A 26,708-nucleotide genomic window follows, 5' to 3' on the forward strand; every position below is an offset into this window, starting at 1 on the left:
TGTAACCACCGCTCGATATAAAAACAATCATTCGCTAAGTATGACTCAGTTCTACTGAATTTATTTTTAAAAATTACAATTGCATTACAAGTAAGATTATTTTCCAGTTTAACTACACAAATATAAAACTGCTTCCCATCAGTTAACTTTCTCAGACGCATTTTCGCGACAGTTATATATCGTACATATAATAAATATGATCTAGCAGTCCACGAAGTGCCATTAGCTTATAACCTCAAGCTTCTGTGAAAAAAAAAATACTAATAATAACTCTGACTGAACAGTTTGGTTCGCGTTACTCCTTGCACCAAAATCTAAACCTCATTTTATTGCTTGGAGCAACTTTCAACTAAACCGGTCAATGCTACCGCGAATATCTCGAAGGCCAATCGGAGCAAGGGGTTATATCCAAAGGAGCCAATGAAAACGCAAAGCACGAGTGACCTAGAGGCCCCAGTTTTTAGTCTTGCATCTGATTGGGTGAGAAGGTGGCATGAGTTTTCTTTAAACTAATTAGAGAGTAAACCCGAGCAAAACAAATGCAGTTATACAAAAATTTCGTCAGTAATAACGTACATGAAAAAATTACCCGCTTCTGACAGGTTGAAAACAAATGCCTTTTAATGCAACACGAGTGCAAAGTTGTAACACGGGCGCAACTTACAAATAGCACATGCTCAGTTAAAGCATTTCGTCTGTCTTGACTTTCTGTGATGTTTTTTCACGAACATTATTAACAAGTAATAACATGAGTTCTCTTGCAAGTTGGTGTAATACGCACTTGTAAATTTTTCAAAGACTACAAATTGCACTCGCCCTACGGGCCTGTGCAGTTTTGTTGTCTTTGAAAAATTTACTCAAAATCATCTTATTAACTTTTAATACTCCAATGATATATACTTTAAAATAACCACTAAGTTTAGAACGCTGTATCATTGCTCTGTTATGCAGCAAGAGTACGACTGAAGTCTCTGTCTGGAAAGCAGGCAGGAGCTAAAAGTGTCCACAGGTACAATGCAAAACCAAGCCAACAAGATATCATCTTGACCCATACTGATCCAGAAGTCTTCTGGAAATCCTTTAGATCGCTGCCCTGGGGACTATTGGGAGAAGAAACAATTTATTTCAACATACCAGTGCAATACGTTGATTAAATGTAGGAGGATGACAAATAACAATTTATCTTGACCACTATGCCAGAAATTCTCAAAGATATGTTATAAGCTGAACAAGCACTCTTACAAGGTTCCATATGATCAGTTAGCAATAGTATTTCATTTAATCTTTATTCATCTGGTTGCATCCCTTGAAAAGCTACACTGAATAATTTCTTTTTTTCAAGAAACCATCTTACAACCCAAATTATTTTTCTGCTTGAGAACTGCACAATATCCCAACAAAAAGAGCTCACCTGTACCAATTTGTGAGCATCATCATAATATACAGCGAGGCCAGGAAGTAAATGAAGTGAAAAAAGGAGTAACTGTAAGCCACTTCTTCCTCTTCATCGCTTATTATTTCCTGCCCTCCTTTCTCCTCATCAGCTGTAATTAAGAATTTGAGATACACAAACCTCCTGAGAACTTTGTAGAAATAGTTATTCATGACCAGATAAAACTTTTGAACTTATGAGTGCCAGCATCTAGAAGGTTAATTACTGATCTTCAAAGCTCTTATTGCATGCCAACTTTTCTGCTTGCTACCAACAAATGACAATACCTTCACCCAGCCAGTAAATTTTTAATTATCTGCTAGTAAACTGCAATCTAGTAGCCATAATGTGCCACTTGTAGCAAACTGGAACAGTCACAAAAAAGTTGAAAGAGCATATTATTTCTAAACCTTCTTATTTTTCAAACATCAGGCTGTCCAGGAAAGATAGCGAAAAAAAGCATTTTCTGCCAATAACTTGCCTGAGTAAGCCAATAGGCTTTCAAATATCTTGTGCACCACTACACCTACTGTATAAAAATGGACTTTACATACCATTTTTAGAACTAGCCCCTGCTGATGGTGCCAGTTTATCTGCACTTCCTACTGTTCTCAGACTACAACAAGATGGCATAATTTAAGATTTAATATTTTGAGGATGTTTTAAAAAAACATTATTGCAATAAGAATTTGCCTGACACTCAACAATATATTACTACTGACGCGGCTGAAACTGACCTTGAGTAAATGACAAGCACAACCATTATAACAAGCCCAACAACTAAAGCCAGTGTCTCTGAGTTTTCAATTGTCCCAATTGAGCTCCCACAAATTTCTTCACTGGTGCTGTTTCCTCCCTGAGATTGTACTAACAAGGAAAAAAGGAACAACACATTATCTTAAAATCTAGCCCTCATTATTCCTGCCAGATCCCAGCAAACCTCTCAGTTGCCAATGGCGAATGCAGCAAAAATACCTTTTTCTATTGGTTCATTGGAGAGAGCCGATAGGGTCAGGTAGCTGGCATACAGAGAGATGATGGAGGCCTGAAGGAGACCCGACTTGGGTTGTACTGTGGGAGAAAAAGGTGCAGTCACTGTGGTGAATGAAGCTCACCAACCAGCATAAAATTGTTCAAAACAATCACTTGCTCAAATTAAATCAACCGCTGATAAATTGCTTTAAATTTGGAGCAAGCTAAGTTTAGGCACAGAGAAGATCTGACTATTCCTCCTTCATACTTTGAATAAGAAATAAATTCAAATTTAGCTGTTTATGAGTTTCAACCTCAACTGAACAATCACATCTACCTAAAGGGTCAAACTTCTCCCACCATTTGCCACAAATGAGGGGCTTACAAGAGTTTAAAGCTAATAATAACTGTCTAAAGTCAGTTAATAAAAGTGAGTTTAGTAACAGGTAAGAGTTTGAAATTTTCAAAATTGATTTGGTAACTTACAAGAAATAAATAGATGACTTGTAAAAATCAATCAATTTGGTTGACAATTGCAAAGACACTGATAAATCGATTTAATTAAATTTATGTCAAGTAATGCTACTATGTATGCACCTTCTTGGATCTTGGGCAGAATTGAAATAGCTGAGATGACAAAACACATTATGAAGTTGAAGCTGATGAGGAACTTGTTCAGATGACAACCACTTGACTAAAAAAAAAAATACAATTAAATTTTAAAAAAATGTTAACAGTGAGATTCAGTCTACTAGTAAGTTTCTAAAGAAACTGTGGTGCTGTGTTGGTGGGAGAGTATAACGGGGTAATTTAGTGTTGTCAACTGAGTTGAAAATGTAAATAGGCCACCGTATAAGAGTGTAAAGGCTGATGTTTTGAGTGTAAGCCCTTTGTCGGAGTGATTGGTCCTTTGACCAACCCCTTGACAAAGGGGCTAATGCTCCAAACATCAGCCTTTGAACTCTTTGTGGTGGCCAATTTCAGTGCTTTCAATAAGATTTGAAGTAGGTGGCTACTTCGGTAAAGCACCTGCCAGAGGATAATATGAAAGAGAATTTTGATCTTGTTAGCCAATTAGTTCCATAAATTGCTCCAAACAGAGTTTTCTGTGGCAAACTTTGGTAAATGATCAATTTATATAAGTCTGTACGCACTAAAATATGAAATGACCTAAAACCACCTAAAACCACCTCAAAAGTTTCAACAACCACCTTAAAAACATCTACAGCCACTCGCACACAATCTAAAACCACCTAAAACAAAGTATAAATGTCTAAGATAAGGCAAGTCGACAACATGTGACGTACATGAAATACGAGAATCGAACAAAACCTCCATCTACCCCTGAAATCTTACCCTCCCTGGTCCCTTATATAATCAACCATCTCACGAAATGAAATACGAGAGCAAGCTAATTAAATTTTATATTCCCTTAGTAGTAAAAGACTTTAAGGAGAAATACGACCTAGAAGAAGTTTGCTTAAATCAAAAGGTCCTGACTTGTTTTGTCATAATTGGCTATTCATTTAAGCTGAAAGTGTTTTTGTTGCCAGAAATCGCGTTTTAAAAATTGACATTTTGGAATTGAAATCCGCCATCTTCATCGTGACGTACTATGACGTACAATGGTCAAGCATCGTAATCTCAACTAAGATGGATGAAAACATAGAAAACAGCGGCAAGGAGAGCGATAATTCAATTCTCGACTTGGATCTTAATCCAGACGGTGTAATTCGTCCATTCATGTTTGAGCCGCAACATAGCTCGTCTTCAGGAGAAGGAGAAATTTTTGTTGACGAAGAAACTCAGAGATATACAAGGAGAAACATCTACGCACTCACGTCTTGGAAATCGTGAATGGTGCTCTTAGCTCGCGGCAACTGTCAAGAGATGCCAACAGAAAACTAAATTGCAGTCAAGAAATTAATGTACTAGGTGATTGACTCGCTCTGGAAGGTAGTTAATTCTTCTCAAATAACATCTTTGTTTCTAAAGTGATAGTTTTTAAAATTTTTTACAAAAGAACAGCGCAGTGCTCGCGACGGATTTATTTCACACTGCTAACTGACTGTCATGAACTATTATTGAAATTGCTGGGAACAAGCTTCAGTGTATTACTAAGCACGGATCATTTAGACCCATGTGTTTACTGGCCGACGTCTTAAGAACAGCCCTTATTAGCATGCACCAAGTGAGAAATGATTGACTTGAAGATTATCCGTTAAATGAGTAAGCATTGACAGAATCTAAACATTTTCGCAAAATTCATGCAAACAAAACGCTTAAGTTGTCTGCAAGTTAGTCTGATGCGAACCGTAAGAAACAAATGCAGTTTGTTGTCAGCCCTTTTATCCCAAGCGATGTTGTAATCTTTTGTCGTAGGGGTGAACTTCACCGCAATATCAATTGTATATAGATTTCTTTAGTTTGTATGCTTTGTTTTCCTAATGGAGGTAAATCATGAGTAAGTATGAACGTGAACGAGACAAAATTGAATGAAAGAGTACTAAAGAGAATTATTACATTCCCTACTCTGGGAAAATTAAAAAAAGGAGGTCTACTGTTCCAAATTTGTTACGTGTACACAGAACCTCACGTTATACGACGCGCGTCAGGAAGTCTCCCGTTGTCGAAGTGTTAGCTTAGGATATCGATCTCATTACAAATAGGCGCCTGCTTGACGAAGTACAATTTGTTTATTTCAAATGCATTTGTCTTGGTTCCGTTCTGACCATGTATAAGAGTATTTTGTTTTTTTCATATGAGTATGCGATTGGCGGGTTATAGACAGTCCACTTGGTGGACTTATAACAATCTTGGTAACGGGAACAAACGCGTGACTCCTTCGCGTATTGGGGCATCAATGAGAAGTAATTACCCAAATGCAGCCGGAAATTATACAGGCTTTAAAGACGCTGAGGAGAATGACTCATGGCCGGGATAGTCACGTTTAATTAAAAAAAACTGTCTTTGTATTTCCTAAACATTAAAGGAGGTTTTTCTACGCCGTTATAAGGGTATCGACTCCAGTTCCAATCATTAAAATACCTTGAACTGTCTGTTCCTAAAACTTAAAACTAACGATGTGAATGCTAGTGGCATTGTAGGCGGGTTATTTAATTTTTGTATTTTTATTTTTTTCACTTGCTTAATTTTTTTTTCCAAATCTGGATACATGCCGTGCGAGGAGGTCCTCCTTTGGTGGGCGTGGAACGGGTATAATATACTTTCGACAAGAAAGAAAAAACCAACCACTGAACACACTAATGGTTTTCCTTATTATCTTATTTACACAGAGTGACAAGGAGACATTTTTACGGTGATTCTAAAATTAATAAATATTCAATTGCCTTTTAAAATAATTATAAATATTGCTTTGGAAAAATGTTTGGCAACATTTTTGGGAAAAACGGCGAATGTCGCCTTTGGTCGCGACTGAATTTACCACACGCGGTCAATCACCAATGCAAGCTTCAATTTATTTCGCTTCCATTAGAGTGGTTCTTTTAAAAAATTAAGGAAAATCTACATTTTGAATATGTGAAAGGTAAATATAGCTTTCAATTTGAAGCAAAGCAAAGGTCTAAAGGCACAACTTTCAACCCTGTATATTCCGCTTGAAGTCTTCCTCGATAAAGTGATCTGAGCAGAAGTAGCATTTCTCGGGTTTCGGTAAACCGTCCTCCCGTTTTACTTTTGCCGACCAAATTTTCTTTAGATTTTCATTTTTGGGTAGCTTATAGAAGTTTACTCCTTTCCCTTCTGTATTTTTGTGAGTATTATGACAGTAACCCACAAGAAAGTTAACCATAGTTTAACTGTTATAAGAAATACTCGGCGGAAGGGTCAATCTGCTCAAAGCTTGGAACAAGGTTTGACTATTGCTACGTCATAGCTGACGTCATATCCAAGATGGCGTTTTTCTAGTATCGAAAGTTGTTGATAAGAACAACTTCAAATCGCTACTGTCACAATTGCAAGGCAAAATGGTCAAAACGGCAATAATTTTCCAATTCCTGAGGAAAAGTTCTTCAAATAGAGGTAAAATTTTTCTAGATCATACTACCCCTTTAACTGTTTGTTTACTTCTAATCAAAATCTTCCATTTGCTGACTTGCAAACCTGCGGCCTCAGTCTCACACACAAAGTCCTCGGAAAGGATATGTGGCGACTGGTTACTGAAATTTTAGTCAGTATGTTCTCTTTAGATCAAAATCTTATTTTTCCAGGAAATTTGGGTTACGGTATGATAAGACAAGTTAAAAGTCGCCTGAAAGAAATCTAAAAGACCTCCAGGTCTCACTTCCGCTTCAGCTTCCAAAAAGTCACTGAAAGATTCAGAATTGTGTTAACCATCCAACATTGCATAATACTAAACACTTTCAGCAGGCATAGAAGGGGCAAGTTTCTAAAGATACTGTGGTGTTGCGTCGGTGGGAGAATATAGCAGGTAATTTGGTGATAACAACTGAGTTGAAAACGTAAATTGGCCACCGTAAAGGGTAAAAAAGCTTTTTAACTCTTTACGGTGGCCAATTTACGTTTTCAACTTAGTTTTTACCACTAAATTGCCTACTTTCAACATGTAGTGAACAGAAACAGAACCAGATAACATCCTATGTGCATCAAATTTCCGTCTGCATACGTTCTCAAATTTTGAGGCTACGATCCAAACCTTTCTTCGCCTGATCTTTGTTTACAGAGGTTTCTTCTGCTTGCAATTGGAAACAAACCTCTCAGTCTCCTGCTTCGAACGCTGAACACATTTTTGTGGTTGCAAATTTTTGTTTTGTTTTGTTTTTTTGATGTGTTGTGTTTTTTCCTTTTTTTGTTACTTGGTGAAATTAAAGATTTGCGACAGTGAATTCCACCAGGTTTATTTCCTGTAAAAACCTCAGGATTATTCTATTCTCAGAATTGTTCGCTTAAATGTTTACATATATTAATTGAATTAAATCAATCAGCCAATTGATTTTAGCTGTTCCCACTGCTCGTGTTTCATATCGGATCCTAAACAATCGTTGTGCAAAAGCAGTTTCAACATTTGCTTGCACATGCATTCAACACTTTGTAGAACCAAATATTCGGTGCGTTTGAACAGGTCGTCCAACATTGTTGAAACTGTTAGCCTTTCATCTGATCGATTGGTTCTTTGACCAATCGTTCTGATGAAGGGCTAATGCTCGAAACGTCAGCCTTTAAACTCTTAATGGTGGCCAATTTTCGTTTTAAACTCATTTGATAACACTAAATTACCCAACTACAAGAATGACAGTATCAATATTCAAATCATTTTCCCCAGACAAATCATTTTAACAATTGTGACTGACCTGCGTGAAAAAGACAAATGAGAGGATAAACCCAGTCAGTGCCAAAGCATAAAACAGGAACATGAAGAAAAACAGCCCTAAAAACAAACAATAATTGTTGATATATATAATTATTTATATAATAAACTCAGTTATGCACGCATTCTGATTGGTTCTCACTTATGATCTATTGGAGGACAGACGTATAGATGACATCATCATTAAAACTTTTTTTTAATTATTTATTATATAAAACAAATAGATTCCAAGTTGCCATGCCTCTGCTCAGTAATAGATCACAAAGGACGTCAAAATGTGGTAAGAACATCAGTGATGCACTTGGTTGTGCCTTGTGTGCCACTTTTTTGTTCTTACCACATTTTGATGTCATCTGTGATCTATTACTGAACAGACGCACGGCAACTTGGAATCTATTTGTTAAATATATATATATATATATTCATTTTATTGGCCTTGCTCAATGAAAAGTTCTCTGTAGCTCGACAGATATAGGATGGCAAACCTACCATGTACAAAAGTGACTGTCTGGATTCATTTCCCCAAAGGGAACTGAGTTTTTCCTGATTACATGCCTTCTCTGCTAAAAGTTCACCATTCCTCTAATGACTTGTGCATACCTCAATCTCCCAATGCATACTAATTTAATGACTAATTTTTCAATCTCTAATCAATACTGTGTCATTAATTCAAATAATGACATTACCACAAATGCCTTAAAAATTCTTCTAAGAGTATCTGGATGGTAAGTTCAAGAAACAGAAGATCAAATTGAAAATTGAAACCCAATCAGCATTTAATTGAGACAAACTGTAAAATTCCCCATCAACCAGCACAACCAAGTTTTCATTTAGCTTTTTCACATTTCACAACCAAGTTTTCATTTAGCTCTTTTCTTGAAATGCTTCATGAGGGAGCCTTTCAAGAAAAAGTTGTACACCAAGTCAAGAATTCATAACACTTACCACCAAACCAACACTTGTTATCAGTCTCTTCAGCATTCGATGTCCTAACAAAAAAAAAAATGACAATGTTAACATATACTTTTCAGCAAGTATTAGAGCAATACATGTATTTCAGAGTAGTAAAAGTCACTTTCAGTATCTGTGATTATACTGTACCAAATCTCATTCCATGTGTGCGCAAAGTCAATCATCAAAATCAGTTGAATAAGGATAAATACAAAGGCACCAATGAACCCAATATACATCCATGCTGAAATTAAACCAAAAAAAAAAATATATATAGAGTGTTATTGGATTAGAACAATTTCTGGAAAATTTAAAAATCAGTCACAGTACATGAGGTGATGACTGCAAGACAATACTACTCTGTGACAAATCAGAACACAGAAATGACATAACCTAAGTACACTGTCTATCAAGTATTTCCACAGTCATGTACTTTTGAAAATAAAAATGACTACAAATTTCAAAAGTTTCTAGTCTCTGGGTGAAAAACTTGCTTATTAGTTAAACTGTATTTATTTACCTATAAGCTGACCAACTTTTTAAAAAACAGAGTAAATCTGCCAAAAAAAATTCGAACAAAGGGGTTTGGCTTATAGCCAAAAGTTTGATATTTTTCAACAACTTTTGACATGTTTCATGAGAGGAGCCCTTCCATGAATTACTTTGAGTGGACACTCACTCAAGTAAACTTTTTTGTGAAACTTAAGTCTTGGCTTATAGCCAGGACTTTTCCAATTTTTTTTTTTTTGAAAGCTTTCACCCATTATTGTATCTCTTAAGTTTAGTGTCTCTGCTTATTGCCAAGCTTGGCCTATAGGTAAATAAATGTGGTACTTGCAGATGTCCTTGCCCACTCCATCATTTAACCTATCAACACCCTCACCCCCTCCCCCTTCCATGCTCAGTCCCAACTCTCCCCTCAAGAAAATCAATGATTTTTTATTTTTTATTTTTTAATGAATCCCCCAAGAGATAGAGAGAAATAGAGAGGATTTCTCAATTTTGGATAAAACAATTCTACACTTAAAGCAACTTATAATAAGGTTAACATTCAAGGAAAGTGACCGTGGTCTTGCTCACCGACTCCAAAGCTTCCTCTGGGAATAAAAAAAGCAGCCACCCACAAAGCTATGAGAAGAATAAACTTAAGGCCCCAGAACCTAAAAAAATTATGGATAACAAAGTGTCTCAACTGAAGGTGAATTACAGACTGATCTTTCATTTAATTTCACTCATTGCCGGCTCAATGCACCAGCTTTAAATGATATCACAAGAGGTTCAAACATGATTGAGAGCAGCACAAGAGAAATTTTCAATGATCAATTAGTTTGCATTTATAATGGAATAGATAGCATTTTATAACATAATTATTATTCATGATTCCTACATGCACCAATAAACATATAAATTGTTTGTTTTGTTTTGTTTTATTTATTTTTTTCAGTTTTTTTTCAGTTTTTTTCACAAGTCTAACTTAATAATTATATAATTAATGTTATCTCCTCACCCATTGTTCAGTCCACCTCGACAGTCCTTACTGGAGCCAACCCCAATGTTAAGAATCATGAAAAGAAAGAAGAAGGCTGCCATTCCAAAACAAATCCTGTAAACTGCCAAGTAACCAACCAACACATCACAGTTTTTTCTTAAAGTTGCTGCTTCGCAGGCTTCATTAAAGAATGGAACCTAGAGATGTCACAAATGAAATGAGAAAAAAGAGTTCTGAGATGCTGCAGCTCAGACATTTTTAAATTTGCAAGAGTGCAAGTAAATGATATTTATGACCATGCCCTGTGTAAGTAGCACCATGTTTTAGTTCAAGTTCCATTGTAAGAATTTTGTGTGCAAATTATACACCGCATTATCATTTGGTGGGAGTTTTAGGACCAAGTATCTTTAAATATATTTTTTCTAACCCTTATGAACTGCTAGATGGATAAACGTACTGCAATTCTTTTTGTATAGTTACTGAACATGAATTGTATTTAACCTTTTGACTTCCAACAATTAAATATCTATCATTTGCTCTGTCTGTCTAATTTCAGCCCTCCAAATGTGCTTTTAAATCAAGCAATATCTCATGGTTGATATTTTCTTCATTCTCACCACTGTTCTCTTTGAACATGTATTCATATTGTAAGATGAACTTTCTTTTGGGTCATTGCTTGGGGTGAAATGGTTAGAAAAGGGCACACTGTGATGGAGGCTAGCATTTTTAATGGGGAAGGACAAAAATCAAAATTGACTCAAAATTTTTGAGCTGAGAATGAAATTATTGTCAAACCTCACATTTGCATGACTTCTATATCATCATCTTTAGACTTACTAAGTGACTTAGTTACCTTCTCTACCATGGTATCTTGTATTCCTGAGGATAACATCACACAGGACAAAATTGTCCCAATGAGAAGAAATAGTGTGTATACAATCCTGGTGGAAGTTGAGCTGCGACATAATGGACAACATGCACAACAACAGCTTGCAACTGTTGGGCAGCAGCAACATGCACACTTGATATTAAAATGTAAAGAAATCAATCAATACTGTGTGAAAACAATTCAAAGTTAAATCTTTGTAAATGAACATACTTGAACATGCAAGATTGACCCTCTCCTCAAAACAAACTCTGGAAAAGATTGGGCGTGGCAGAGCGGGGGGGGGGGGCATGTTAACTGTATGTCAACAGGCATTTATTCCAGCCAAAGTTGAACAATATTTACATGTCGCCCGATACATTATGTTTAGGCCAGAGTCAAGAAAAGAGAGCCATATCCAGGATGCGGTTCATTATTTTGTGTCAGTAAATGGTCAAATCTTGAAGCAGGTGCGAAGATAGATCACCATATTTTTGAATTGCTAAGCGGTGGTCAACAGAACGATATTCTATACCACATTTGTTGTTCTCGAGGTAAGATCTTAGCACAGTATAAAAAGCTCGGCCATTGAAAGGTTTCTAAAGATCATAATGATCCTTGTAGAAATAAAGGAAGAAAATTCAACCCCTAAGTCTTTCACTAAAGCGTACTCTGTATGTTTTTCTCCCTAAACTAGAATTGGCATCTTTTGAATCGAAAATCGAAGTCTGCTTCACTAAATAGGACCAATAAATAATAAAATTCGCCTACCGTTGCAGCTGTACAGACGATGGAGCCCATTTTATTCAGAGAACAGACTAGTCCACAATGGAGAAGAACGAATAATTTTATCTCTTAGTAATCCACCTTGTGCGTTAGACCCACAACAAAACTTTTTCCTGTCTTCGGAATCTTCGCAATATTTTCGACTGACATCTTCGGCATTCCGATTACGTCCGACGGTAAATACGATTCATGTACTGGAACTCTGGATAAAGAATTTAGGAACTACGGCATCCGTTTTCGTTTTTGTTTCAACTTTCTTGCTGGAAGGAGATCAGAATTTTAATTCAACTTATATTCTTTTTACCATTTGATTTTCATTAAATACCGAAAAAAAAATGTTTACTTTCAGTTATTTATTTGAAATTTCATTTGATTAAGTCTCAGGTCCCTGTCGGATAAAAAGGTCGATGTAAGACTGAGGACGAGCAATTCAAGATGGCGGACAACGAGAGTGCTGCTCTTGAGGAGGCAGGCGACAAAGATAATAGGTTGGTGTAAGGCTCTCTTCGTTTCCTTCAAAAAGTTATTCCCAAGCCCTTTCTCGGCTAATTTTGAGCGATCAGGTTATATTTTTGGATTAATATCGGATTGACCTACGCGTGCTGTTCTACTTTATTAATCTTTGTGGAAAAATCGATGTTAATTTGCAGCGATGAACTGTCCGCTCTCACAAATGAAGTTGTCAGTGGCGTAGAGTCTATTACAAAGACTCTTTCAAAGTTGGGTGAGTATACATTGAACCATCGAGTGCAGTGCAATATGGTTTAAATCTATCTCAGACTTCAATTTAAAAAAATTTAAGCTTACCAGAAAATAAATTGGATTAGAAAGGCATAAACTTATGTGACCATTATTCTCCACTCAAGGCGGTGAAAGTTCATTTAACGTTGTCAGGAAATTGTTTTGCGTAGTTGTTATCTTGTGTTATTGTCCAAACATTTATAAGTGATTGTCATAAATCAGTCTAGTGTAGTGGAGCGTAGTTATCAGGTGCCTACTTTGTTATGGCAATAGAGTTTGCAATTTGCAGTCGATATCAGGTGAGACATTTTTCAGTTAGCTTTCTCTGCAAAAGGGTCAGGTTTTGTTCTTGTGTAATATCACCAATTGTACACCAGGTGAATTACCCCTCTTTCATTGATTATAACTTCGGCAAAGTAACTTTTATCAGATTAAAAATGTCTCAAAGTAAGGTTACCCTAAAGCCCCAAGGGTGGTGCCCTACCCTGATTCGTGTACATTTCCCCATTTTTATTGTAGTTGTTACTTTATTGGTCTATAACACAGTTAAGATGCCAACCTGTATAAATCTGAAATTTAAACATTTGTGGTTCTGCATTACATTGTTTTCAACACCTTAGGTGATTTTCTAAAAAAGATGGAAATTGGATACTTTAAGCATTAATTTTGCTAACTCAAATGGAATGGAACACTCAGTCAACATTAAATTATCACTTAGAGTGATTAATGTGTAGCAGGGCAGTACATGTGTTTATTAACCCTTTAACTCAAGATCAAATTTTTAATTCTCCTTACTGTCAACCATACAATTCTTGTTATGTTAGTTCAGTGTTGGATCAACCAATTATCCCCAAATCAATATTTTTTATTATTCTCATCACTTATCTGGTTGAGATTGTGTTTATTATAAAGAGAAATTATGTCTTGGTCACTCATGGTAGTTGAAGGGTTAAATGCAGTAACCTTTCATTCCCTGTTTCCTTCAGGTGCAAATGAACCTCAGTGCAACTGGGAAGACATTACAGACAATTTTACAGAGGCTGCATCTGGTAAGACCATTCTAGTATAAAATGTAATCTAACCAAGATGTTCTGTTTCTTGTAGTCAGTTATTAGCAAGCTTTATGAAATTAAGCAGCCATTCTTTTAAGGAGTGTAGTTGATATTCAATGCTATTTGATTAGAATAAGTTGTGTTAAATTACTTGCATCCTAATTTGACGATGATTGAGGTGCAAGAGGCTGAAGTTTTCCAAGAAATTGAGACATTTGCACTAGTTTCAGACTTGAAGCACACACAGTCTACAAGTAATTGGTGCAGATTAATGACTTGCCCTCCTTTCTAATTGTGTGGTCTTAAACATACAATACTATTAAAAATAGGGATTATGAACTCGTCAACAGACTGAGGTAACTTTTCATTTTCTGTTTTTCTCACAGAATTGAAACTGGGTGAGCTTGTGCATGACAACATGTAAGTACATAGTCATTTTAATTGTAAGTATTTTCAGCAATCAAAATTTTCAGATTGTAGCTTTCAATGGAGAGTGTCTGACAAAGTCTCTTTTTCTTTTAATTTTTTTCCTTATGCAAGATTTGGCTTGTTTGAAGCCATGTCAGCAATTGAGATGATGGATCCCAAAATGGATGCTGGAATGTTGTGTAACAAAGCAAAGAAAGTTCTTCAATTTGAGCCAGCAGTTAAAGTTAGTGTTGGGATCTTATTTGTCTATATTTATGTCCAGTGCAAACCAGCATGTAACTTTCCTTTGCTTAAAAATACTGCCTTTCTTTTGATGGATACCACTGCACAGTATATTTTTGACTAGGTGAAGACCTCAACTTTTTTCTGCCTTGTTCATTTATTGAATATCTTTGAAAAATGCTTCCATATTGGTACTGATGTGCATATGCTAAAATTAAATATGGGATAAGTAGCTAATTACTATTTTGTTAAAATCTACTGCTGGAGAAAGCTGGTGAGTAATTCCCATCTAAAAGACATGATTTCCTTTTTTCTTACCAAGGCTGGTCTTGTAAGAATCAAAGATTTAACTCCCAAAGAACTTATTGGTATCATGGATGAATTGATAGCTTGCTTGGTAGGTACATTTAAATTGATATCAACTGCAAAATTTGAACTTGATAAGTTGGCCAATATTTTCTTAATTGGTTTGTGTGTTAATTTTTGTCTTTTGGTTTGATCAGTTAATCAGTCACTAGGCTATTTGGTGAGCTAGACAGCCATTTAGCTAGTTAATTGTTCAGTTACTTAGCTAGCCATCAGGTAGCCAGTAAACCAGTCAGAGAATTATTCAGTCCATCAGTTAGTCAGTCAGTCAGTCAGTCTGTCAGTCCATTGGCATCCATGCATCAGTCAGTCAGTGGAGGTGTTGGTGAATAAGTAACACAACTAGTTAATTTGTTACCAGTAGTTATCCAGTTAATAAGTCTCTCCATCAGTAGGTCAATCAGACAAGCATCCAGTTTCCCATTTGGTGATCAAGTCATGGAGCTAGTTTAACAGTCACTCAATCAGTTGGGCATTCAATGTGTCTTAGTCTGTTAGTCAGTCATTCAATCTCCTTGTTAGTTCTTCTGTCAATGAAAGTAGGTGATTCAGTAGGTGATTCAGTGATTCAGCAACCTCATGTAATTGACTATTTTGTGAATCTTTAAAACCTGCTATTTGTCTCTATGTTAGCCAGATTGTTCTTCCACCATTTTAGGCCTCATCCTATCATTATTTTGTCATTCACTCTCGTCTAAAATACAGATTACGTGGTTAGATGGACATTCCCTGGTACAGACCGTTTTTACTTGTCTCTACATGCATAATCCCTTCATCATTGAAGACCCTTGCCTTAAGGTAACATGTTTCTTTTAAGAGCACAATGCATAATTTACTGTCAACCTCACTTAACATACATCTACTGATACCACACTTAGAGTTTTAAAGTTACTTTATGGGTAAATAGGGGATTGGGAATTGTTGTGAAAGAACCACATGTCAGTTTATTTCCAATGTTCAAAAATTCTGTGTAAAAGCAGTAGACTGCACTTCCCATTGGTGGGGTACTGTCCACTAAACCAAACCTAGGTAGGATGTGTAGAGTGCTTGAGAAAAGCTTGTTAATCTTTTGTTAAAGGTGAGTGATTTAACAACTTTTCCAGTGTTCTTCAAACATTCAATGTGGGTTATTACACCAATAAGATAATCTGGCCTTATCAACTGAGTAAATTGGCCAGCGTTAGTCCTTCATCAGGGTGAATCATATTACATCAACAAGCCTTTAGAAAGTTTGGTCTAAAGTTAGGTAATATTCTTGGGTTACCGTTACAATTAAAGTACCAGTAATAAATTTTGACAAATAAGAGCAGTCCTTATTAGGTATTGATTAAAATTATTGTACTTAAGAGGAAAGTCTGATGCCATGCATCTCTTTTCAGGCATTTTGTATAGCCATGTTAAAAACTTGTGACCTAATCAAGTCTATTGTTAACAGAGCTCAAGTATTTGAGGAGGTAAGATGATGATTCAGTGACAAATTGGGTTTTTCACTATGAGAAAATCACCATGACTAGTATTAAGTTCATATTTAATAAAAAATCTCATCATTTAAATGTTGGGCCAAGTGCATCTGAATTAAGACACAAAGCACTAAAGCTTGGCAGGGAGAATGTTCTTGGAAATTCCTGTATTTTTTTTCCAGGAAGATTTTCAAGCAATTACTTATGGATTTAAATTTGCAACTCAAGTGACAGAGACAAGAGCCGCAGGTTTGTGGTCAATATCCTCTCAGTTTGACGGTTACTAAAAGGTCATAAAAATCACAAAATCATAAACAAACATAATAATAATTATAAGCACTTTAAATTTTTTCATTTCAATCTCCTATAGGTATGCTGAAAGAGGCAGAAGATGAAGTTGGTAGAAAATTAAAGGTATAATCCCTTTCACTCCCAAGATCTCAAGAGTAGTTCTCCTTACTTTCTGCCATGCAATTCTCATGATGTTAGTTTGGAGAATTTGGTTTTGGATCAACTAAGAATCCCCTAATTAATAGATTTCTTAATTCTCATCACTTATCAGTTTGATATTACATTGATATTGTAAGGAGAAACCCGGCATTGGTAACTTATGGGAGCTAAAGGGTTACATCATCATAAACCAGAGCTTTTTAAATCCCAGTCCTCTGCACAATGTACATTTAACCATACCCTAAGGTATGTCTCTCAAATCTGTTTTCTAGCCATTGAAGACCAGACTGAGAGAGGAACCCAACTGTGACTTAGATACAGTTAAGGTATGGTGTACTCTACAAATTGGTGTGAAAAAAAAAAGTGTAATTGCGTTTATTTCTGTAATGTTTATTGTCATAGTGCTCACTTTTCACAGTGACAATTAGAGTGGGAATGAAAAATGATGATAAAAATGTATGTTTAAGAATCTGTTTCTCAATATTTCTTTTTCCTTGCAGAGCCAAGTTAAGGAGTATGAAGCTGTTTTAGCAAGATTAAAGTTCTATAAATCATTCTACCTCACTTTAGTTGCTCTGGAAAAGTCAGAGGTGTGTGGAATCTTAATGCTAAAATTCAATAATTCAACAATTTTTTATTTTTTGCACTGATTATTGACACTTGCTAGCTACTTCCAATTGATATTTTAGCACCTTGCCTTGTATAAATGTAAACATGATGTAAACTGCAAAAAAAAATTGTGTGTGGTTGGTTTTGCTAATCAGCTACTGACATATCACTTGCCTTTCACGCTTCTCTGATCAAAGATCATCAAATTTTGTTGTTGCTAAAGGCCTACATGGTTGCTTGTAGATGTTGTGGTTCAATTTTATCCTTGGTTCAAATTCTCTTTTCTTTTGTTTTTGGGTATTGTAATGCAGGATAATGAGTTTGAAACAAAGGAAAATAAAATTTGAATCAAAGATAAAATTGAACCACAACATAGATATGAAAATTATTTTCAAGTGTTTGACTCTATATCTCTCTTGGTGCTGGACTCACTCATGAGATACTCGATTGACCACTCAAAGAAAAATTTGTAGCTATGCACACACTAGTCTTATTCCTGTTTACTTTTTTGTTGGAAATGGCAAGTGTCACACCATTCTTGGGAGATGAGTGCACTACTTAAATGAATTGTTACTCTTAAATCCACAATTTTTAGGGGTCAGGTGTGGCCTCAGGCAAGCAGTCATTAAGCACTGCATTGTCTCTGATTGAACCAATCAGAAAGACTGTAGAGTTAGGTGTTCAACCAATATCCATGGGTGATAACAGGCAAGGTATCCCATCATGCTTTCTAAATGATTTGAATTGAATTGTTTTTCTTCTGACATACATTTTGAACTGGTGTTAGATTTAATTTGTGTTCATCAAACAGTTAATAGTTAGATACTTTTAGGTTACTAGTAACAGAAAGATGTGTATCAGACTTTTCAGACTCGGAGAACAACTCACACACTTTTATTTATTGGATGTCCTTGTAGGTAGTATAATGGGTTTTGAACCGCTTGTCAATCAGAGACTTTTACCTCCATCCTTTCCGAGATATACAGCCATTTTTGGTCGATACCAGGTGAACAGTTGTAAATAATAAATAAATGTTATCAATTAACAAAGATGCAAAATTGTGTTTCATCTGGTATATAATGCAGTTGTTAGCTTGAACAAACAGAGGCATACATTGCGCTGTTTTAATTGGTAGATTCAAGAATAAGTGCTAGGTTACATATCAGGGTGACATACTGTTACTTTGCGATTTACTCACAGTTCCAATCGCCACTTGCTAAAATGTGTAGTTTGCATATCCCATCAGAATTTGATGAAATCGCGGCTAGTGCAAAAAACCAGTGAGATCCTGCTTGTGAGAAGCAAGGATATTTATTGGTAACTACCATGGTATTCACAGACAAAAGAAACTTGATGAAAGATCTGTCGCCACATTAACTATTGAGATTACATGTCTGACCAAAGAGTGTGATTTATAACATTTTATTTTTCAACAAATAGAATCCATGTGTCTGTGCAGTAAAAGATCACAGATGATGTCAAAATGTGGTCCGATAAAAAAAGTGTCACACAGGCGCAGCTGAGTGTCTCACTGGTGTTCTTATCACAGTCTGACGTCATCTGTGACCTATGACAAAACAGATGCGCGACATCATGGTAAAGCAAAATGTTGTCAGTGATGACGTCATCGATGCGTCTGTCCCCCATAGATCATAAGTAAGAGCTGTATAAAAGTTCACATGGCAACCAGGTGGACAATCAGACATGGTTTGATGCTACTCTGGTTTAAAGATTTAATGAATGTAACCGAGAAGTTACAATTCATAGACCCAACGTTTCGACACTCCCGTCCAGTGCCTTCATCAGGGGTGATCTATACGCTGCAACAAGACGTCCTTTTATACATTTAATAAGAACTGATCAAATCGCGTCTCTACTTCAGCTTATTATATAAATTATTATAGAGGTTTACTTTCTTTCAGGCTATTGATTATACCGAAGAAATGGTCAAAAGATTTCTTCATATCTGCGATGTAGTGAACTATGCGTCGCTTCACATTGTAATTGTAAGTGGAACTTTTAAAACGTTGCATGAAAATTACTACATTGAATTGTTGAGCTGTGACTGTACCCATCATAGCCAAGAAATTTCTGATGCTTATAACTCAATCAGTTATCTTCAGTTGGAAGTCGTATTCGCTGTCACACCAGGAGTTGTAGCGGATAAGCACCTCAGGGGGATCATTTTTACTGTTATTAGTATTTGTCATGAAAAGGGTCTATCTGCGCCGAAGTTGAAATTAGTACAGGGTAAGTTGGTATTATCAGCTGAGTTGATGACGTAAATTGGCTACCGTAAAGAGTCTAAAAACTGACGTTTCGAGCGTTAGCCCTTTGTTAGATCGAAGGGCTAACGCTCGAAACGTCAGCTTTGAAACTCTTTACGATGGCCAATTTACGTAATCAACTCAGTTAATAATACCAAATTACCCTGTTATACTCTCCCACCGACGCAGCACCACCGTTTCTTACCCCCTTTATTCATATGAATTGATTACTTTCTCACAACAATTTTCGCCTGTGCTTCCCTCAGGGGACTAGTGATACCAAACTGACGTGTAATAGTGTCATTGAAATTAAGTTTCCCAATTTTTCGTGCTCGCTGGCATCTCTCAGTCTTGCGAAAAAAACTTTGTGACAATGGTTTATTTGCCAGAAAAAGTGCAGTAGTTGTGAAGGTCAATCTGCAGAGTACGTAGATGAACAACAGCAACAAATTAATTTTACCTTATTAAAAGATGTCTAGACGGATCACTAAGTAAAAGAGCGTTTCAAATTTAACACTTACAGTATGTTGTTGCAGGACTTCGTTTCAGAATTTAGCAAGAAACGGCCGTGTGTTTTGACGCGTTCATATTTACAGGTAGTTTGGTTGTTTTAATGATACTTATGAAGCATTTTAGTTTTTTTAGTATTCCGCACGTATCTGTTGTCTTTCTTGACTTGGAATAAGAAGCGCTGTTCTCGCAAAATCCCAGTCCATTATTCTTTCTTTTCCTGAATTGTTTCCTGAAAAGTTTCGCAATCCTCGACAGAAGTTTGTAGCGAATGGAAAACTGAAAATTTACGTCAATTTTGGAGCACAGTTAAAGGTAGTGGCACGGATAAACACAGTTTTTTGTTCTCCCATCTCGAAGTGCCTGACAGAAAAAAAAACATGGAAATGATTTCAAAAGACTAGACAGTCTCAGTGAATTTGACATTAGCAGTTTTCTATAGAAAGGAGAGACTTTCTAGGAGGGTTTTAACAGTAGCCCGTTATCGTCGGTTTTCCGTCCAACAGGCTTCACAGCCATGATTGCGCTTACAGTAATCAGTCACCTACTTTTGGCCTCGCTAGGCCATCGTATACCGCGTCACTGACAGGCTACAAACAAAATACGTTTGTTGAGTGACATTCGTGATGTTTTTCCTTTCATGTACAGCTTCTTGTTTGGCGCAACAATAATCTTTTGGGAAGAGCCGAGACAATCAGAGATGCAATCAAAGCATTTAACAGTCCGCCGTCCATTGCTGAGAAGTAAGCACAATGTTGACTACGACGCAGGGGGGCGGGGGGGGGGATACAAGACATGGTTTTGTAGTTATGTACAGTAAAAAAGAATTCTTTCTTTATTGTTTTTGTTGAGTCGATTCGGGTCACGTCGTGCACCTTATTTACTAGTCTTCCAATCATTTTGGACATAATGACCTACAGAAACTTCCCAATGACTTAATCAGTTACAATAAGTGAACACAGAAACATGACTGTAGACAGTTATGAAGCTCCACCTTGCACTTGTTTTCATATTTCATATTTGCTGGTACAAGACTAGTCTACTGAGAACCTTTTCATAAAGAGTTGGTTTTTTATGTTTGTTTGTTTTTGTCTCAGATCCTCCCTCAGTACCAACCCCAAAGCGAGTGACCTAGCCGATAGTTTTATTAACAGAGCTTTCAGGGTAGGTCTTGATCTCTACGAAGGTAACTTTCTAACGTCTGTTATTAGTTGTGCCTTCTTCTTGTGGCCATCGGAAGCATATTTGCACTTCTCAACAAAAATAATATAGCTGCATGGAAAGGACGGAACGCCATATCGGTTCTTTTGGCGCTTGTGTGATAGGGCTGCATTTACTGCAGATTTCAGCGAATTGTAGTGATACTTACCACTCATTGTTAGCGCTACTACTTACGCGTACTGCTTGTATATCCACGACTTTATTTTTTGTTATTTGTTTGGGTTTTTTTTTTTTTTTGGTAGCCTGTGAAGTCCATTATCCATGCTCTCGGTCACAATCGTGCTCGGCAGCGAGACAAGTTGGCACATCTTTTGGAGGAGTTTGCTGCTCTTCAGGATGAAGTAGGTCACCTTATATACTTCGTGAGCTAAATACCTCATGCGATCGATTAAATTTTAATAGCCCACAGGCAAAAGATTAGAAGTTACATGGATGGGCGCGAAACTGCTCGAAGTTTTGTATGGGGAATACTTGTTGGAAACTAACACTAAAGAAAAAGGTTTGCTGTATTGTAATTCAGATTAAGAAAGGACCCTTTTCTTTCATTTCCAGGCAGACAAAGTAGATGCGCAACTTCATACTTTGTTAATCAAAGTAGAGCCTCAGGTAGGAACAATTTTGAAAGTAAGTGATTACTAGAGCGATGAGTTAGTGAGTCGAAAACAAACGAAGATTGTTTGCTTCGTTTCTTTCGCATTCTTTGCTTTCATTTTTGCCATTCCCTCGACCTCAATCTTTTGGCGATTGGCTGATTGGTAATTGCGTTAATGAAAGTTTAATAGACACCTTATCAATAGGAACCATATAAATGCTCTTCCAGTCCAAGACAAGAATCATTTTGTTTGTTTTTGAAGACCAGAAACCAAAGAAAGAAAAAACTTATACTGACTTAATGTCTTTTTTTGTTTTTGTTTTTTCTGTATTTTCTAGCGTCAGCACTTTGCCTGTTTTGGGTCATGGGTGTTGTACCATACACTAAACATCATGATTCAATATCTGTTGTCTGGGTTTGAGTTGGAACTCTACAGTCCGCACGAGTATCACTACGTTTTCTGGTAAGATATCGCAACTCAAAACCGCCGACGAGGAGTGGGTTTTTTCCTCCGAAGCTTGAATTGTATTTTTTTGACTTCTCAGGTACCTGGACTTCTTGTTCGGATGGCACATGACGTGCCTAAATCGTGCTGAAAAATTACTGCAGGCCCAAGAGACTGCACTAGGTAGGTAGACATAAAATGAAGAGCAATTTTCAATCGTGTGTCGCAAATTACACACTCGCAAAAGTGTGGCGTTTTTTAACTAGGAGTTTACTGGAGAGTTTCATGAAAAATACCAAACAATGTCTGAGGGCTGAATTTGAAGGTGAATTTCTCAGTTAGGAGGCATTTCGTTGATCTCGTTGCTCCATTCCTCGTAAATTTTCAGATAGTCAATACAATAGAGTGTTTACAGTCTGTTAAATTCACGAGTGCTTATCCATGCTAGTTTCCATGAAAAATCATCTTTTCACTTTTTATAAACTTTCATTTTATTTTCAAACTTTTAGTACTATTTACAGAATTAGTCATTGTACTCCTAGTTAATAACCCCACGCTGAAATTTTTGCATGTATTTTTTTAACAAGCGTAACTGTGGTGTTACTATCCCTATCCCTGTAAATTAACCCTTTGACCCCTTCGAGTGACCAGCATGTAATTTCTTCTCACAATATCACTCCTGAATCATACATTCAGGTCACAAGAATAAAGGAAACGATCACTTACTAAAAAGGCTCTTGATTGTTAAACAAATTCTCCTTGTCAGCACCTAAGGAAAAGTATGGAGAATAGTAGGGAGAACGTTAATACCCGCTGATGTTAGTGTGTCTGAGGGCCAAACGAACTTACATTCCTTCATTTATTTCAGAGCAGAGAAGTGGACGGAGTGGAAAGAAAAATAAAAAGAAAAAGAAGGGTAAGAAAGAGCGAGCTTAGGTTTTTTTGGTTTTGTTTTAAATTTTCCCCGTACGATGGACTTCTCTGAATCAGTCGCAATAAAGCTCTCCCTTACTCTCTCCCTTCCCCCTCTCTTCTCCTCTTCGGGCATGACCGCTCAGGGCATTTACGTTTGGTAATATATTTAGGTTGTTTTAGCTTTCATCGTGCTGTACATAAAGTTCATTGATGGAGTACTGAGAAGAAGCTCCTCTTTGTTAGTCGCGGTTTTCCTTAAGTGATTCACTGAATAAGGGCAAAAATTTCTCCAAAACCGGTGAATACGTGTTCCGTTTCTGTACTGCTCTGTGGAACAGAGCCGTGTTGCTTCTTGTGTATTAAACACAGTTTAATTCGTTTTTGTTAGCGAGTGAAAAAGCCATACAGGAACACCAAGGAATGTGGCACTTATATCAAGGAATGAGGCACCTGTGTCAAGGATATCTCAGGGTAACAATACCAATTTGATGTCTTTTGATCTCAGTCTTAAGTTAATGCGCATGGCCCCAATGCTCTCTCAGCAGTGCAGTCTATGTCTATTTGTAGAAGTTAAATTTCCACAATACCAAGGGATAAGGGTTGATTATTTCAATTTCTCAAAGATACATGCATTCATGCTATCTTAAGCTAACGTGTTTTTCCTGAAATCCTATTCTTTTGACAGGCAATTGAGGGGTTTGAAATGCAAAACAAAACAAGAAAGCCTGCGGATAAATTTGGTTCCGAACAGGTGCGTACCAAGAAGTCAAAATTTACTACAAAAAAAAGTTGTTTTGAAAGTAAGCACACCTGAAGAAACAGTGAACTTAGTTGTTTCACCTATTACATTAAGAATTCATATGAGTAGAGCCTGCTCGTGTTTCGGCCGTGAATTGTTTCAGAGACACAAAGCATACATGGAATATACAACACCGCAGAGGTTGTGTGTTCGGTGTATTGGTGACAGGAGTACAGTGTCCGATTTGGTTTCTTAATAATTGGATTTTTTTGCTCACTTTACTACCATCCGTTGGTACATTTAATATCTCCATTCGTTGTGGAGATTTTTTTTCAACTTTACTTCTGTACTTAAGAAGTTTCGTTGGAAATATTGGCAAAATCAGAATATACTGTAACTCCATGTTGTTGTGATCTTTATAATTAATTGTACTTCCTAGTACCAGTCAACTAATTTCATTATTTTTTTGTCCATTTCATAATTACAGACCCGCTATGAGCGCCGTTTCATGCCATTCCAAGCTGTGGATACCCCTCAGCCGATGTATTACGCGCATTACAAGGAGTATAGCAACTTGTCCAAGATGAATGCATCGCAGGTGAAAGTTTAATACCAAAACAAATTCCAGCTATGTAAACATTGCTCCTGCTGGAAGAAGTCTCAATTTCTTTCTCCAGTTATTCAGTTCCTTGCGGTATGCAGGGTATTTGTTACGCGAACCTGGTCTTCTGGCCAAGCTAACATGAATTTCTAAAGGTAAACCTAGACCACCTGAATTGGCAATTGGTTCATATGTAAACTCAACTCCCTCTGGGAGCGCAATCAATTTGTTTTCCGGAGTATTCATTACGAGCTAATCATGACTGGAGAAAAAAAGCGGTGAACTGCTGAACGATAATATAAGATCTGGGACGTTTCCTCCTGCCAGCATTGAATAATGCTGCATTCGAAACACTTCTTTTTTGTTTTTGTGTTTGTTTTTTAGATAAACGAGGGCGGTGAGGCCGCACAAATAAGCTGCCACGCGACTATCTATCCCCCATTACCGGCCGCCGTGCAGAGTGATACTCTCTCAATAAAGATCTTAACATCTTGCTGGCAGTGTTAACTCTTGAGTTTCAACAAGCACCCCAAATAGACAAAGTAGTCCGGAGCAATCTGTAGCCATTTCCAGAGTTAAAATGGAGAATTGGTATAAGTCTGAAGTGAAGCCAAACTACCATCGAATTCTTGGAAATTTGGAGTCTCTGTTATAGTAGATAGAACGTTTTACATTTCCTCCGTCTTGCCGGGGGAACTGTCGTGATTAATCTGAAAAATTTTCCGGTCTCATTATTTTCAGAACACAGACCTGTTTGTGATGGCATCGAATTCATTTCAGCAAGCGAAGTCCATTTTTGAAGTTGTTAATAATGTACATAGTGAGGTGAGGATACCAGCCGTTTCAAAGCATTGAAGTTTGTTGATCTCTTTATCCGATTTATGGCGAGTGGTTTAAGCCAGCTACTACTTTGCGCTTCAACTTTTACGCTTCTTTCGAGCATTTTGAATCAGCTCTGCCCTCTCTGTGCCGAGCTAGTTGTTTGTCTGGGAAAACGAGTAAAAAAGCGAGCTCGCACCATAAAACGGCAAAGAAAAGTGAGGTGGTCTTTTCCCTGGCAATCACTGCTTCTTCGCTCACCTGATCGACTGCAGTGGTCGGCTGGTCTAAATGACCAACTTATTTGCACTGAGGGACAGCCTACCACCATTTAGCAAAGCTCGTCAATTTTCTTTGTACCAATGTTTTTAAGTCACCTGATAAGACTTTCCGCATGCGACAATCTTTTATAAGTCTCCTCTCCCATCAAAGGTGGATATTCTTCTCGAATCTGTACGCAGCCCAACCAGCTTATCTTCTTTCGTTTGCTGCTTTTGTAGCGAAAAGGAGAGAAAATAGAGGTAGGCTCCCATCAAAGTTTCCTCCCTTAAAACTAGCTTTTGGATCAAAATAGTTAAAGGTTCTTAAAGGGTTTTCTTCTTACTAATGTTTGTGATTGTGTTGGTCATTTTTTTAGGTTGCACTGTTACTAAAAGTGACGAAGACAAACCTCGTTGTCACTAAACTGGCTGCTGGAGGCCACAAACATGACTCCAAGGTGAGCATTAGCAGCTTTTCACAAATAAGAACGGTAGAAAGGAGAGAACTTTTTTTTTTTGAGTACAGTAAACCAAACCATTCGCCAATCAGGTTGAAAGGAGATGCCCCAAGGAGTTAATGAGAATCCTAAGTAAATACATGCAGGCCGCTGGCCTGGGGGAAGCTGGTGATTCGATACTCTTTAGCTACAATAGGCGATGTAAATAGGTCCAAACTACTGCTGTACTAGTAAACAGGTAATTAATTTTTTAAAATTTTGTTTTGCTTGTGTAATGTTTTTGTTTATTTTTTCTCTTCTAGATTCCACCAGAGTTTGACTTTCAATGCCACCGAGCCTTTCCAATCATTAAGTTAAAATGAAACTCACAGATCCAAATTTCTTTGATTTCCTAGAAAGATAGTTTTCACCTCATGCGTAAGCACGGCTATGTGAAGTCTATCGAATTCACTCACTTCATATCTTGGCCAAGGCTATTGGCTTCCATTCTTTCCATCAAATGTCAGAGAATGATAGACATGCTTGTAAAAAGTCGTTTTTAAAATGAAATCTATATAAGAAACACTTTTCATTTTTTTGTCTGGCTACTCCATTTTTTAGTCTGCATATTCGTCAGATTGTCGTGTGGTCGTTTTATCTCCGTCTATCTGTCCGTCTGTACACAATTTGCCTTCTTGAAAGCACGGTGTCTTTCGAATTATTTTGGCTTT

General features: G+C 36.9%; 2 protein-coding genes across 4 annotated transcripts; one reads left to right on the top strand and one right to left on the bottom strand.

Annotated features, from left to right (window-relative positions):
* Nucleotides 1–45: 45 nt before the first annotated feature.
* LOC113675595 (putative serine incorporator) lies at nucleotides 46–11,994 on the bottom strand. The gene is made up of 13 exons (XM_089203518.1): nucleotides 11,828–11,994; nucleotides 11,045–11,212; nucleotides 10,210–10,388; nucleotides 9,783–9,862; nucleotides 8,853–8,946; nucleotides 8,697–8,740; nucleotides 7,735–7,811; nucleotides 3,002–3,098; nucleotides 2,408–2,503; nucleotides 2,170–2,299; nucleotides 1,987–2,048; nucleotides 1,412–1,544; nucleotides 46–1,100 (listed from the first exon to the last, which is right to left on the bottom strand). Exons 1-13 carry the CDS (start codon nucleotides 11,855–11,857, stop codon nucleotides 944–946), a joined length of 1,347 nt encoding a protein of 448 aa, XP_089059644.1. The 5' UTR covers nucleotides 11,858–11,994; the 3' UTR covers nucleotides 46–943.
* LOC113665553 (N-alpha-acetyltransferase 35, NatC auxiliary subunit) lies at nucleotides 6,302–26,560 on the top strand. 3 transcript variants are annotated; one of them, XM_089203515.1, is made up of 31 exons: nucleotides 6,308–6,445; nucleotides 10,221–10,497; nucleotides 12,221–12,330; nucleotides 12,493–12,566; nucleotides 13,570–13,632; nucleotides 14,022–14,055; nucleotides 14,176–14,287; nucleotides 14,609–14,683; nucleotides 15,358–15,450; nucleotides 16,032–16,106; nucleotides 16,295–16,361; nucleotides 16,483–16,526; nucleotides 16,835–16,888; nucleotides 17,063–17,152; nucleotides 17,767–17,884; nucleotides 18,089–18,177; nucleotides 19,094–19,177; nucleotides 19,975–20,034; nucleotides 20,597–20,691; nucleotides 21,046–21,112; nucleotides 21,412–21,510; nucleotides 21,722–21,775; nucleotides 22,100–22,224; nucleotides 22,307–22,389; nucleotides 23,075–23,122; nucleotides 23,510–23,592; nucleotides 23,807–23,872; nucleotides 24,348–24,458; nucleotides 25,203–25,286; nucleotides 25,918–25,998; nucleotides 26,301–26,560. In XM_089203515.1, exons 3-31 carry the CDS (start codon nucleotides 12,278–12,280, stop codon nucleotides 26,358–26,360), a joined length of 2,241 nt encoding a protein of 746 aa, XP_089059641.1. In that variant the 5' UTR covers nucleotides 6,308–6,445; nucleotides 10,221–10,497; nucleotides 12,221–12,277; the 3' UTR covers nucleotides 26,361–26,560. The 3 variants fall into 3 exon arrangements, with proteins under 3 accessions (XP_089059643.1, XP_089059641.1, XP_089059640.1); XM_089203517.1 differs by lacking the exon at nucleotides 10,221–10,497 and having other exon boundaries at nucleotides 6,302–6,445; XM_089203514.1 differs by lacking the exons at nucleotides 6,308–6,445; nucleotides 10,221–10,497 and adding an exon at nucleotides 11,892–12,018.
* Nucleotides 26,561–26,708: the final 148 nt, after the last annotated feature.

Source organism: Pocillopora damicornis, chromosome 4, assembly GCF_964200805.1.
Source record: "Pocillopora damicornis chromosome 4, jaPocDami1.2, whole genome shotgun sequence".
NCBI lineage: Eukaryota > Metazoa > Cnidaria > Anthozoa > Scleractinia > Pocilloporidae > Pocillopora > Pocillopora damicornis.